The sequence below is a fragment of the Pogona vitticeps genome, chromosome 1 (assembly GCF_051106095.1).
Source record: "Pogona vitticeps strain Pit_001003342236 chromosome 1, PviZW2.1, whole genome shotgun sequence".
NCBI classification, from domain to species: domain Eukaryota; kingdom Metazoa; phylum Chordata; class Lepidosauria; order Squamata; family Agamidae; genus Pogona; species Pogona vitticeps.
The window spans coordinates 305855136-305870792 of NC_135783.1; the positions used below are offsets into that span (position 1 = coordinate 305855136).

General features: G+C 39.7%; 1 protein-coding gene across 2 annotated transcripts in view; it reads left to right on the forward strand.

Annotated features, from left to right (window-relative positions):
• The window catches only part of FMN1 (formin 1), a 240870-nt gene that overhangs the window by 71473 nt on the left and 153740 nt on the right, over positions 1–15657 (forward strand). Inside the window, exon 2 of one of the 2 annotated variants that reach the window (XM_020806175.3) lies at positions 788–905. The exons of the other annotated variant lie outside the window; for it this stretch is intronic. Coding sequence (XP_020661834.3) covers positions 788–905 — 118 coding nt within the window. The remainder of the gene's footprint in view (positions 1–787; positions 906–15657) is intronic. 2 annotated transcript variants of the gene reach the window in all.

Below are 15657 nucleotides of genomic sequence, written 5' to 3' on the forward strand. Positions count from 1 at the left end.
AGTTGTGTAAGTCTGGCTTACCTGAAATTTGGACCTTAGCTTTTTTTTTTTTTGTTCAAATCAACCATATTCTAATTGTATTAGCTGGCAAATGCTAAGCATCACAATAGTAAAATGAATGAATATATATTTATATTCATTATTATATCTCTCTCCAGCCTTTTGTCCTAGATGTTTGTCTGAAGGCAGCATACATGGTGTGTTCTCACCATCACCGCACATTCTGCCCTCAGAAAAACTCAGTGAGATGTTAGGCTTTCAGACTGACACTTTTTTTGAGTGAGTTGAGATTTCAGCCTGGATCTTCCCAGTCTTTTCATACCAATCTGACAATGAAATCTTGCTCCACTGTGATACTGTGTTCTCCAGGACTGGGTAGTACTTTCATGTTCAAATATATTTGAGTTAGAATGTGATGGGGACACACGTGGCTGTCTACCATAAAGAGAATGGAAAATCCTGTGCATGTGGACCACCTGTTTACTTTGATTGTCTTGTAGGAGCATGCAAATAAAAATTACAGGTAGTCATATTGGTCCACTATGAAACACCCCCCAAAAGTAACAGTAGATACTATCTTTATTGGAACTGACCACTATGACTCAGTTCTCGGGCACCTCTAATTCTTTGGCAGGCTAAGCTTTAAGCAGAAGGTGAAGGGTGAATCAGAAGGTGAATCATGATGAATAAAAATTGTTAATCATTATCATATGTTTATATTTTAATATTTCTTGCCTTATTATTATATAATAATATTTTGTGTTTACATTTTTTTAAAAAAAATCAGATCGATGCAATCCCCTCAGAACAGGATGATAAGACTCCAGGAAGACTCCAGACTGTCTGGCCACCACCCAAAGCAAAAGATGAGGAAGAAAAAGTAGGATTAAAATATACTGAAGCAGGTAATATGGAATAGTGAAATTTCTGTTCCTAAACTGGAGTGTTAAAATCAGGTTCCTCACAAGAATCAACGGTATTATTTCTTGTGCTTTAATTAACTTTTCAACAGCTGTCACAGATCAAAATGTTGTTATAGGTAAATTGGCCTTAAATGATGCAGCTCTGTGATTGCAGCATTTAACCTGTGCAAAATGCCAATGTCAAATGATTTTGAAAAAGGAATAAAAGGCTTGCAATGGTAAATGTTTCAGAGATGTAGAAACTGTGTTTGCAAATCATTATTTTGAATATTTATTTGTCTAAATATATCATATTTAAGAGACAGTGGCTGAAATCCTGTTTATTTACCGGTATGTTACCTGTGTGTAAGGCTAATGATGTCACCAACTAGGATGATGTTATGGAAATTAAACATTTCCTACTTTTGTCCCAAGGCACCCATGACACCTGCATACCATATTTTTCCATTTATAAAACACCCACACACACACATTTTTCTAACCCAAAAATTAAGAAAACCTAGCTTTGAGTATTCAGCTTCTGGGCTCAAAACACTTGGACATTAGGAGTCCCTGTTGTATCTGAGCCTACAGGCTCCACCTACAACTTGGTGTGTTCCAGTTGGTTTGCTCAGCATCAGCTGACATAAGTTCCATAATACTTGTAATTGGAGGAAGCTAAGTCTCCTGACTATAGGAAGCTAAGCCTTATGACTGAAGGAAACTTGTTTATAGAAGCAAGGTATGGGCAATTTTGTTCTCTCCTCAACTTACTGCCATGTATAAGATGCCTCTCAATTTTTAGTGTAATGATTTTAGGAAAAAGTAGTGTCTTATACATGAAAAAATATGGCTATTTCGTTCATAATTGGGAGCCTGTGGCAGCTTCAGGATAGATGAAGCAATTCTTTATTTACTGAAAAATCACAGCTACCAGGAGAAAAGCATCATCCTTACATGGTGAAACATACATGAGCATGATTTCAGCCAGAGTGTTTCAAGCCAGTGGAAGCCAGCAGATGGAGAAGTTGCTATGGCAAATTCTTTGCTTTGGAGTACATCAAAATTGGGGCATTAAATTGCCAACTTCTTCTACTCTGTTTTTAAATTAAATAATGGATTTAAGATGTCTAGTAGTTGTTCCAAAGGAAGGGAAAAAGAGGGGATCTTCACCAACTGCCTCCTTCCTTGGAATCTCCAATACCCCACTGTGATGGAAGGCCCAGCAACTTACTAGAGGAGATTTTGGAAGGATGTTAGTGACTGAAGGAGGAATAAACAAAGATGGCCACTGCCTCCATTCCACCAACACAATTGCTCTTCTGAATCAGAATCTTCTTTATGATCTCTATGTATGCACATAAATGGGTTCTGCACTTCTGCAGATGATCCTATGGAATGTTCTAGAGTCTAAGTCTCTGTAATCTATAAAATGCATGCTCCACCCATTCCCTTCAGTCCCTTTTTGATCTGCCACATAGATCCTCTCTATTGCTCTAGAGCAGTGGTTCTTAACCTTGGGGTTATTCAGGTGTTTTTGGACTGCAACTCCCAGAAGCCTTCACCACCAATTGTGCTGGCTGGGATTTCTGGGAGTTGCAGTTCAAAACACCTGAGTAACTCAAGGTTAAGAACCACGGCTCTAGAGCCTAAAAGCAAGGATCATTTCTTATATTCCTTTCTAAAACCTACCTTCCTCATAGTTTCTGCTTTTTCTATATTTTGTGGCCTTTTTAAAAAAAGAGTTAATTACAGTGGTGAAGTATTTCTTTCCCTTTTTCCCTTCCCTCCCCCAGTTTATGGCCTCAACTGGGAGCAAGTATAGCTCAATGTTAAATCATTTGCTTTGTGTGTAAAAGGTACCAGATTCAATCCTTAGTGTCTTTAGATAGGGCTAGGAAAGAAATCTGTCAGAAACCTGGAAGAGCCACTCCTAGTCAGAATTACAGTACTAATGCTGGGTTAGATGGACCAATAGACCAAAAATGATCTGAAATGGTATAAGGTAGCTTCCTATCTTCCTGAAACCCAGGCCCTACTGCGTATGGATGGGATGAGATCCACTGGCTTGACAAGGGTTTTGCCACATCTCTGTTGCCTGTTTGTTATCTACAGGGAAAGGAGACTTGGAAAAAATGATTTTATAAAGGCAGTTTATTTTTCTTACTTGTTAAGTTTTATATTGTGTTAATATAAAAAGTTACCTGTTCAATTTCAGTAGAATAACATTAGAAAGGTGGGGAAATGTCAAATCCTTAGTACATGTCATTGTTGCTGCATTGCTTTGTGTGGCAACTGTAAATATGCTAAATGTATTCTGATCTGCTTAAGGGCTTGGATTCTTAAACTGTATCCATACTTACTCAGTAAAGGAATGATAGGCCTGTAGCAATAACTAAAGACAAAGTGTGGCAGAAGTACTTACATTCACAGAAGTTTGGCAAAGAGTGTGGTTATATATATTTATAGTATGTGTGGTTATAGAGGCTTGCTTATTTATTTATTTATTTGTTTATTTATTTATTTATTTATTTATTTGGTTGGTTGGTTGGTTGGTTGGTTGGTTGGTTGATCCATTGGTTTATTGGTTGGTTGGTTGGTTGACTCATTCATTCATTCATTCATTCATTCATTCATTCATTCCTTCATTCATATATCACCCATCTAACTAACAGTCACTCTGGGTGGTTATGTTCATGCCATTCATGTACTGTACAGAGTTTCGGATTCCTTCCCACATAAACATAGTAATCTTACATTCCAATTAGGATCAGTGATCTGAGATAGCCACACATACTTTTGTTGTGCATATTGTTGGTAAAATCAGCATTTTTTGTTGTTTTTATTGGGTTGTGAGTTATTGAGAAACCGACAGAGCATGAGATTCCGTCCAGAGGCTGTATACTATATATCTGTGTTACACAGGATGATCTTTTCCTTCAACTTTCCATGGTGCTTTGAATATGAAAATACACTTTCCTCATCCCCACAGTATAAATGTAGGTGCATATAACAATGCAGTGTAGTTATTTGTGTGTATGCATCTGTTTGCAGATATGTCTAGACACTCAGTTGGGCTAGCAACTGTCAGGAAGAGCAATCTGCTAAATAAATTAATTAATGGGTAAACAAAAGCTGGTACTCTTCATGCCTAGGTGGTAAGAACAAATGGGAGGTGGAGAAAATTGTTTAAGAACATAAAAACTGATGCTTTAAAAAGGAAGTGAGATTGAATAAGATTAGATAGGCAAGGGAGAAGACAAATTGCACCCAGTGAGAGAAATAGAGATGGAAAAAAATGAAACTATGTTTGAACCATCTGTCGATTGCAGTATGAGACTTGTTACTGCTATACATAGAATTATTGAATTTTTAAGCATTTATGTTAAATGTTTATGTTTCTGAAATAGAATAGAATTTAACCTGAAAAGTCATGAAAAAGTGGTAAGACCAAGATATCAGCCACTGACTTTATATTCTAGGATGCCAAAACAATTCATACCTTGTATACTCAAAACTCTTCAATAGCATTTCCCCCATTCATGTTTAATGTATTTCTCCAAAGCTAGCATTAAGCTATGAATTCCACCCCCAAAAAAACTTAGTATCTAGTAAGTAACACAAAACAAAAGCAGCAATAGTCATAGAGAATAACATATATTTAATTAGAGAGTGCAGCTAGTGGAGACTGTTTTGACTCCATGGATCCTCAACTGTGGGGTCCCATGTAGGTCAGTCATCTACCCGATGCTGTTTAACATCTATGTAAGGTCACTGGGTGAGGTCCTCAGATGATCTGGAGCCTCATGTCATCAATAGGTGGATGATACACCACTCTATTTCTCTGTTAAATCATGTGCAGTGAATTCTGTTCAGTGGTTAGAAGGATGCATGAGCACAGTACTGGACTGGATTAGGAGGAACCGGCTGAAATGGAATCCAGATAAATGAAGGTCATACTTCTGGAGGGTCCCTCTCCTTGTCTAGGGGTGGTTCATCCCCCCCCCAACTTGATGGATTTACCCTTTTCCTCAAGAATCAGGTGCACAGTTTGGTTATGATCTTATATCCAGTCCTGACTATGGAAAAATAGGTCTCTGCTATGACATGTGCTCCTTCATGTACTGCTGCCTTGTCATGGCGAAGGGGCTTGAGTAACTCAGAGAAGCTATGGGCTATGCCGTGCAGGGCCACCCAAGACGGACAGGTCATAGTGGAGAGTTCCGACTAAACACAATCCACCTGGAGTAGGAACTGGCAATGCCACTCCAGTATCTTTGCCAAGAATGCCCCATGATCAGAAACAAAAGGCTAAAAGATATGACGCTGGAAGATGGGCCCCTCAGGTTGAAAGGCTTCCAACATGCTACTGAGGAAGAGCGGAGGATAAGTACAAGTAGCTCCAGAGCTAATGAAGTTGTTGGGTCAAAGCCGAAAGGACGCTCAGCTGTGGACGTGACTGGAAGTGAAAGGAAAGTCCAATGCTGCAAAGAAAAATACTGCATAGGAACCTGGAATGTAAGATCTATGAACCTTGGTAAGCTGGAGGTGGTCAAGCAGGAGATGGCAAAAATAAACATCGACATCCTGGGCATCAGTGAACTAAAATGGACAGGAATGGGCAAATTCAACTCAGATGATTATCATATCTACTATTGTGGGCAAGAATCCTGTAGAAGGAATGGAGTAGCCCTCATAGTCAACAAAAGAGTGGGAAAAGCTGTAATGGGATATAATCTCAAAAATGATAGAATGATGTCAATACGAATCCAAGGCAGACCTTTCAACATCACAATAATCCAAGTTTATGCACCAACCACCATTGCTGAGGAGACTGAAATTGAACAATTTTATGAAGATTTACAACACCTTCTAGAACTGACACCGAAGAAAGATGTTATTCTCATTCTAGGGGACTGGAATGCTAAAGTAGGGAGTCAAGAGATAAAAGGAACAACAGGGAAGTTTGGCCTTGGAGTTCAGAACGAAGCAGGACAAAGGCTAATAGAGTTTTGTCAAGAGAACAAGCTGGTCATCACAAACACTCTTTTCCAACAACACAAGAGGCGACTCTATACATGGAAATCACCAGATGGGCAATATCGAAATCAGATTGATTATATTCTCTGCAGCCAAAGATGGAGAAGCTCTATACACTCAGCAAAAACAAGACCTGGAGCTGACTCTGATCATCAGCTTCTCATAGCAAAATTCAAGCTTAAACTGAAGAGAGTACAGTGGGGTCTCTACTTAAGAACTTAATCCGTATTGGAAGGTGGTTCTCAAGTTGAAACGTTCTTATGTTGAATCTGCATTTCCCATAGGAATGCATTGAAAACCATTTAATCCGTATCTGCTCTTTTCCGTCCATAGAAACTACAGTGGAACCTCTACTTAAGAACTTAATCCATTTTGGAATGGTGTTCTTAAGTTGAAACGTTCTTAAGTTGGATTGTTCTTAAGTAGGGACGTTCTTAGGTAGAGACCCCACTGTAGAAAAAAACACTGGGCTGCTCAGGTATAATCTAAACCAAATCCCTTATGAATACACAGTGCAAGTAAAGAACAGATTTAAGGAACTAGATTTGGTGGACAGAATGCCTGAAGAACTTTGGATAGAGGCTTGTAACATTGTACAGGAGGCAGCAACAAAAACCATCCCAAAGTAAAGGAAATGCAAGAAAGCAAAGTAGCTGTCTAACGAGGCCTTAGAAATAGGAGAGAGGAGAAGGGAAACAAAATGCAAGGGAGATAGGGAAAGTTACAGAAAATTGAACGCAGACTTCCAAAGAACAGAAAGGAGAGACAAGAGGGCCTTCTTAAATGAACACTGCAGAGAAATAGAGGAAAATAACAGAAAAACCAGAGATCTGTTCAGGAAAATTGGAGATATTAGAGGAACATTTTGTGCAAAGATGGACATGATAAAGGACAAAAATAGTAGAAGCAGAAGACATCAAGAAGAGGTGGCAAGAATACACAGAGGAATTATATCAGAAAGATTTGGATATCCCGGACATCCCAGACAATGTAGTTGCTGACCTAGAGCCAGACATCCTGGAGAGTGAAGTCAAGTGGGCCTTAGAAAGCCTGGCTAACAACAAGGCCAGTGGAAGTGATGGCATTCCAGTTGAACTATTTAAAATCTTAAAAGATGATGCTGTTAAGGTGCTACATTCAATATGCCAGCAAGTTTGGAAAACTCAACAGTGGCCAGAGGACTGGAAAAGATCAGTCTACATCCCAATCCTAAAGAAGTGCAGTGCCAAAGAATGCTCCAACTACCGTACAATTGCACTCATTTCACATGCTATCAAGGGTATGCTCAAAATCCTCCAAGGTAGGCTTCTGCAGTATGTGGACTGAAAACTCCCAGAAGTACAAGCTGGATTCCGAAGAGGCAGAGGAACTGGAGACCAAATTGCTAACATGCGCTGGATTATGGAGAAAGCCAGAGAGTTCCAGAAAAATATCTACTTCTGCTTCATTGACTATGCAAAAGCCTTTGACTGTGTGGACCACAGCAAACTATGGCAAGTCCTAAAAGAAATGGGAGTGCCTGACCACCTTGTCTATCTACTGAGAAACCTACGTATATGTGGGACAGGAAGCAACAGTTAGAACTGGATATGAAACAACTGCTTGGTTCAAAATTGGGAAAGGAGTACGACAAGGCTGTATATTGTCACCCTGCTTATTTAACTTATATGCAGAATACATCATGCAGAAGGCTGGACTGGAGGAATCCCAAGCCGGAATTAAGATTGCCGAAAGAAATATCAACAACCTCCGATATGCAGATGATACCACTCTGATGGCAGAAAGTGAGGAGGAATTAAAGAACCTTGTAATGAGGGTGAAAGAGGAGAGCGCAAAAAACGGTCTGAAACTCAACATCAAAAAAAAAAAAACACTAAGATCATGGCCACTGGTCCCATTACCTCCTGGGAAATAGAAGGGGAAGATATGGAGGCAGTGACAGATTTTACTTTCTTGGGCTCCATGATCAATTCAGCTGGTGACAGCAGCCACAAAATTAAAAGACGCCTGCTTCTTGGCAGGAAAGCGATGACAAACCTTGATAGCATCTTAAAAAGCAGAGACATCACCTTGCCAACAAAAGTCTGAATACTCAAAGCTATGGTTTTCCCTGTCGTGATGTATGGAAGTGAGAGCTGGACCATAAAGAAAGCTGACCGCCGAAGAATTGATGCCTTTGAATTGTGGTGCTGGAGGAGGCTCTTGAGAGTCCCCTGGACTGCAAGGAGAACAAACCTATCAATTCTAAAGGAAATCAAACCAGGGTACTCACTGGAAGGACAGATCCTGAAGCTGAGGCTCCAATACTTTGGCCATCTCATGAGAAGAGAAGACTCCTTGGAAAAGACCTTGATGTTGGGAAAGTGTGAAGGCAAGAGAAGAAGGGGACGACAGAGGATGAGATGGCTGGACAGTGTCATCGAAGCAACCAAGATGAATTTGACACAACTCCGGTAGGCAGTGGAAGATAGGAGGGCCTGGCGTGCTCTGGTCCATGGGGTCACGAAGAGTCGGATACGAGTAGACGACTAGACGACGATGACATGTGCCACATTTTTCAAACTATGGCATTTTGCCAGCTCCGTCCCTGTCTGGACATTGGGTCCCTAACAACATTGATCCACACACTAAGAGTATCAAAAATTGACTACTATAATACAGTCTACATGGGGCTTTCCTTGACATGGAAGCTTCAAGAGGTCCTAAACACAGCAGCCAGATTGATTGCTGGATTGACGAAAAGTGACCATATCACCCCGATCCTGGCTAGCCTGCATTGGTTGCCAGTCTGCTTCTGTGCTAGGTTTAAGGTATTGTTTCTAACATATAACGACCTGAATGGTTTTGGACCTTGTTACCTGTCCGAATATCTTCTGTCAGGTTTGACTGACCCTCTGGCCAGATCCTCAGAGACCCTGTGACTTGAGAAGCCTGAAAGACAATAACTAGAATCTGGGACTTCTCTGCTTTGGCACTTTCCTTGTGAAATGCGTTGTCACAGGAATTAAGCAGAGCCTCTAAACAAGCAACTAAAAACAGAGCTTTTCAAGGAAGACATTAGGGAGGTTCTCCTCAACTGCTTGGCTTTGTAAAGGAGGAAGGAAGGGTTCTTCTTTGCTGCCTGTTAGTTTCTTGCTGCCTGTATTTATACCTCCCAGAATACCAATGTGCTAGATGGGCTGGTGAGGGTGAGGGAAATAAAATGAAATAAACAAACAAACATGCCTTTTCTTGAACTGAGAATACAGACAAGTTTAAAGTAGTTTTAATCTTGCCTTACCTTTCGTTGGAGCTGGTATCCAGTTAGGTGCAGTTCTGCAGTCACAGCTGAGACACAAGTCAGGCATCACATCAGATGGACAAGGATCAGTAGCAAGCCTGGAGTCTGAGATGGGTAGAGAAGATGGAGTCCCAAGGTAGCAATGGAGTGATACTAGGCAAAAAGGGAGACAAGATCAGAGGCAGGCTTATATTTCACTCTATGGCACCACTTGGGAAATAGCAGGAATAGGATAGGGCTTCCCATTTTATGGTGGTTTATTCCCAGTCAGTAAATACAGGTTGCAGAGAACACTCCCAGGAATCTACCTGCAGAGTCTCCTCAAAGGCCTTCTGGGAAAAGCTCCTCTATTTTGTCTTCCTTTCTGTGAAATATAACCTTTTTTTCCTCAGACAATAAAGGGTCACTATTTTTCTAACATGTTTCAGATACGCATATTATTGTATTATTTACAGACCCTTGGAGTAATTAATGGCCCTGCTCCCTCACAGTGGCATCAAGCGTAGAACTTGTGCTATTTTTACTTTTTTTAAATTGCCAAGCTGTTGCAAACAGAGAGGACACAATATCCTGTAACAGTGGGAGAGGATCCTTAAAAAGTATGATACAGTATTTTGATACATCATAATAAGATTTTCATCATCATTGCTTGTAATACTGTCTGTTCAGCATCATATTTAAGGTGAAATTGTCACAATTGAGGCCCATTTTATTGATTCTGCTTTCATTTATTCCTTTGTTCCATTTATAGCCCACCCATTGTTCAAGGAGCTTCATGTGATATACATGGATCTCTCTTTCCCTCACAGCAATCTTGTGTGGTAGTTTAGGCCTACTGACTGGCCCAAGGTCACCCAATGATTTAAAGCTGGGTTTCTACACAGTGACTCTCCAATTTAGATTTTCTCCTGGTTGCACAATGCAGTATTTGATTTCAGAAGCACCTTGGTATTCTTATTTATTTACTTACAGCAATAGCTGTGTGGTTATTATTCATTGTGTAATAAGCACTTTTACTGTTGGCTTTTGCTTTGAAGGATTATAGTTCTGAGTTCCTATTTTTATGTGGCTTTCCGGCAAATGGTCATTTATACTGTAAGCTTCTTTGATGAGGAGGGCCATGAAAGTGCTCTACTGTTATATCTTGTAGAGCTGCGTTATTGCATCTTTGCAGATGCAGTGGTGAAGGATAGAAGTGCGTCCTCACCTTTTTTTGAACTTCAGATCCCAGAATTCTCCAAGAATTTCCCAGAGAAGTATTCTGAGAGTTTGATTTTTAAAAATGACAAAGAATGTCACTCCTCTAGTAAAGGGCCTTCTTCACTGTCTCCTCAGCATGAAGCTCTGTAGGGACATCAAGGCTAAACATCTATTACAGGTGCTGGCTGAACTAAATTGACCGGAAAGTTTAGTATCTGGCAAAAAAAAAACACATTAATGTATCATTTCAAATAGTTTATTTTGCTAGCAGAACGATAGTTTTGTCTCCTAAAAATGTGCGGTTGAAAACATGGTAGACTGTAACATGATGAATGACATATGCTTGGCAATATATAAATATTGGTATTTTATTTCTCTATTCTGTGTCATCATTAAGCAGCTTTGACAGTGAACTAGTGTATGATGATGACACTAGTTCATAAATATTGCTCCATCTAATATCAAAGAATGCATTGTTCTTAGTATAAAAGAAGTGATTTAAATCTGCAAAGTCTTTCATTCAAAAACTAATAGCAAAAAGGATAAAAAAAGCCTTTACTGTCTAGCTGGTACATTCTACATTTCTACATTCATGTGATTTTTGTGTTTCTATACAAATGTTTAAAAATTGTTTCTTAGGGTTGCACCTCTTTCATTGCCTTTTAAAACTAGCTTCCTCCTGCAGCGAAGTCAAGCCATCTCTGTGGCACCTCAGTTTCCATGGCAACAGACTCTGACACTATACACACTATTTTTATTTCAAGTGGGACAGAGAAGCCAGGGTGTGGATGAAATACCCCATACAAAAACAAAAGTATCTTAAATAAAGTACTGAAAATAAAACTGTACGGCACAGAAAAATAATTTTCAACTCTATTGTAAATTCTCTTACAGAAACTCACAGTCTTTTAATTCAAGCAAGATGCTTTTTTGCATTAAACAGTACTTGAACTGACATTCTCAGTGGAGGCTTGAATACCATAAAATCAAAAATAAAATCTTGCCCAATAAATGGACGATTTTGAAGATTTATCCTGGTACCTCTTGTGATGATTGATTTTGCTTGCCTGTTCTGGAGGCAGTTTCCCCTATTAAAATAGCCCCACCAGAATGCTGTTCAATTATTTTTCGTGTGGTATAGTTTGGTTATGGTTATGCACTTGTTCTAGAGAATGAGCCAAAGGATCTTGCTAAAAGATAAACATGTAGGTGGAGCTCCTTAGATTGTTCTTCCCACAATCTATGTTACTCACTGTTCTTATTAACCATCTGGCATTCATCTCAGCTCCACCATCAGTATACTCAGAAAATAATTTAAAAAAATAATTAAATGGCCTCATGAACTGAAAAACAGGTTAAAGTTCTGTGATTGGAGCTTGTTCCCCGGATGAGAGTTGCAAACCACTATTTGGTCATGCTTTGGAATTCTGGATGGAAGGAGGAGTGCAAGCCATAGTTTACTGATTTGCATTGTGGTAGATAGGTTTGTGCTGATTGAAAAAGTGATCAGCTGAATATAAGATTGAAGGAAAGGATAGAAGAAGTACAGGGGCCCCTGACACTTTCCCTTTTGCCAGACCATGGTTATGCCTGAACTCTGTGACTCATGTGATTGTTTTGTATGGCACCAAGACAGCGGCAACCTTTTACTATCACTCTGTTTGACATGGGCGACCAGAGTATGAAACATGAAAATGGCATTTAACTTTGATAAATGTTTGCTAGCTGGGTGGTTATTTGCTGCATTGTAATCTTGAACAATTGGCATTAGCACGGGATGATTTCTTAGTTTGCTGTATGATCTGGCAGCTGAGTAATGTCTCGGCAAACAAGGTGACAGAAAATTGTTTTCTAAGAAAGAAATTAGGATGCTGATGCCCAGCAGTGTTGCTTTCATCACTGCCTTATTGAAATAAAAGGTAAAGGTAAAGGTAAAGGTTCCCCTTGACAATTTTTGTCCAGTCGTGTCCGACTCTAGGGGGCGGCGCTCATCCCGCTCTTCAAGCCATAGAGCCAGCGTTTTTGTCCGAAGACAATCTTTCCGTGGTCACATGGCCAGTGTGATTTAGACACGGAACGCTGTTTACCTTCCCACCGAGGTGGTCCCTATTTATCTACTCGCATTTGCATGCTTTCGAACCGCTAGGTTGGCGGGAGCTGGGACAAGCGACGGGTGCTCATTCCGTTGCGTGGATTCGATCTTACGACTGCCGGATCTTCTGACCCTGCAGCACAGGCTTCTGCGGTTTAGCCCGCAGCGCCACCACGTCCCCTTATTGAAATAACATTGGGGAAAATAAATATCATACGTAAAAATGGATTAATTGGATACTTATTGTAATGGATGCTTACTTTTGACAGCTATACTGTTAGGCAAAAATATTGTGCATCTCTTCTGTGCTAAGCTAACATTTATAGAAACAATCTGATGCTAACTTGCATACATTGAATGAAGAATGTCTCTCCATCAAATGAATAAGTTGTAACCTAGACATGTGAGAGAAACATACACAGCTACCAACAGTTGTATTTTATCTCTTCTTTGTATGAGTTTTGTGCTTGGTTGTGAATTATGTTGTTTTTGTTGTGATTTTGCTTTCTGAGATGTTGATCTGCAGATATTCCTGACTTAAATCAAAAACAAAAAAAACCAAAGCTATATTATCATACTGCTTATGACTGTAGTTCTGCACTCTATGCATAAGACTGTCCCTGAAGGCATAGAATACAGTGGTGCCTCGCATTACGATGTTAATTCGTTCCAGCGAAATCGCTGTAGAATGAAAACATCGTAAAGCGGTTTTTAAAAGCCCATAGAAACGCATTAAAATCCAATTAATGCATTCCTATGGGCTTGAAACTCACCGTCCAGTGAAGATCCTCCATAGCGCGGCCATTTTCGCTGCCTGTGCAGCGAGGAATCCGTCCCAGAAAACAGCGAGCGGCCATTTTTTTTAACCCGGTGGCCATTTTGAAACTGCCGATCAGCTGTGCGAAAATGTTCATTTTGTAATAATCGGTTAGCGAAGCAGGTAACCGATCATCGCAAAGCGAAAAAACCCATAGGAAACATTGTTTTGTGATCGCTTTTGCGATCGCAAAATCTTCATCGTGATGCGATTTCTTCGTTAAATGAAGCGCTCGTCTTGCGAGGCACCACTGTACCGTGGTTCTTTGTTCCTTGCTATCAATTAGGTGGAACAGGCCAAATGAGTTCTAAGAGAACTTAACTGCTCACTAGTCAGTGTCAGGGTTAACTTCAAGGTACTGTTGCTGACATTTGGCACCTTGTGTGGTATTGATAGATGCCTCCCCTGCTTCTCTTTCCCTCCATGCATGTTGACAAGGTCTTTCTTCAGTTGTTACCACTTTTTATTGGGCAAACAAGGGCTTTAATAATTTTAAGTTTTTTGAGGTGCCACTACAGTTAGAAAATTTTCCATTTGCAGATTCTGTCCCCAACTTGTATTACTGGATCACTTTAAAAATAGAATATTCTTATCTTGTCAAGCCTTCATGTCTTAAGCTCCTGAATGATGTACTATATGTGCTACAGTCCAATGAAGATGTATTTTACTGGGCTCTAATAGGTTTCCTATTGGACATATTGATTGTTCTCGGTTTCTAATTGGCTATTAATAGCTACATTTAAAATGTTTTTAAGGATTATTGGCATGGGTATATTTACTATGTTTTTGTTGCACAGTTTGGAAATTTCTGTTCTTTGTATGATGTGATAAGAAATTTGGTATACTGTTGAATTGGTTTACTGTGTTGCATAGATTTATGGATTTTTTAAAAATTAACTTATTCCATTAAGACTTGAGTTGAAACGCTTTAAAAGGGCTGACCTGAAATTCAAAAGCAAACAAACTGGAAATCTATGGCAAAGTTTAATAAAGGCCAAAATTTGAATACAGTTGGAGATGGAAGCTTTTCCAGAGTGGGCTTGCTTGTTGCTCCCTTATGGACTCTGGGTTCACTTTAGAAACCTAAAGACTCATCCAGTGCAGAGGGATACAGTCTTTCTGTCCCCTTTCTCTGCCTTCAAGACCTTTGGCAATTCAAAGAAGGACTCTATTGCTGCCTGGATGAAAGTAATAATAGTGTGCCATCAAGTCAATTCTGACTTATGATGACCCTTTCCAGGGTTTTCTAGATATATTCAGAACCAGTTTCCCATTCCTGTCTTCTAAAGTCAACTCCAGGATTTCTGTGCTGCTTGCCCAGGGCTATGCAGGGTGGCTTTTCTCCTGGAATCTGCAACAGTAAATTGAATGCCAAACCAGATGTCTAACTTGCTGAGCTACCGAGTCAATTTATACTAGAAACTTCTACCTTTTATTCTGGAGGTCCTATGAAGCAATGAGTGTGTGATGTTTTTACTGAACCCATGCTATACCACAGCCCTTTGGTGCTGGGATGAATAGTTTGGGGAGACATGGACAAATAAAATCACTCCACCAACGCTACAGTGTAAGTAGGAAAGTGTGAGTTAGTTTCTCCAGTTCACTGCAGGCATGTGTAAAGAGGTTAAGTAGAAATGAGATGTTCTGTGTCTGTCCAAGAGTTCCCTCATGCAGCATAGTCCCACTGCACTGCAGGCCTTCCATTTTGAAACTGATGCCAAAATTACCAAGGAAGGGTTTTTTATTTGTTTGTTGGAAGATTCAGTACTTGCAAATATTAGTGCAAAGTGTACTGTGCAAAGCTGATCGGATTCCTCTATTTTATGGGATATAATATTTATTTGTATTTATTTGTTCTATTTGTACTCCGCCTATCTGGTCAATAAGAGTGTAATAATAGTATGAGTTCTAGTTTTAGAAGGCTCTCTATATTACCTATGCTCTTTTTCTAAATACATGGAAAGCATTCATAAATGGGACTTCTCCACACATCGGCCTTGGACAGCACATGAATCTAATTCGTAAATAATTATTTGTATATGTTAGAAATACAAATGCAGTTGTTCCAGAGTAGACCAGGCTACCGTGTTTGGTTTACGTTTACTGATGTTTTCTACAGAAAACAGAACTTGAGCAAGGCAGAGATGCCAATGATGTATTTTCACTGATGTATTTGTCACTTTCCATGTTCTTGTGAACATCCTGCAAGCAGACTGGGGATATGCTAGTGACATCTAGTGGCTAAACCATAACATTTTATTGAGGGAATCAAGAAATTGCAGAGGGGAATGTAGCAAAGAGCCAAACGAGATGTTATAAGGGAGAT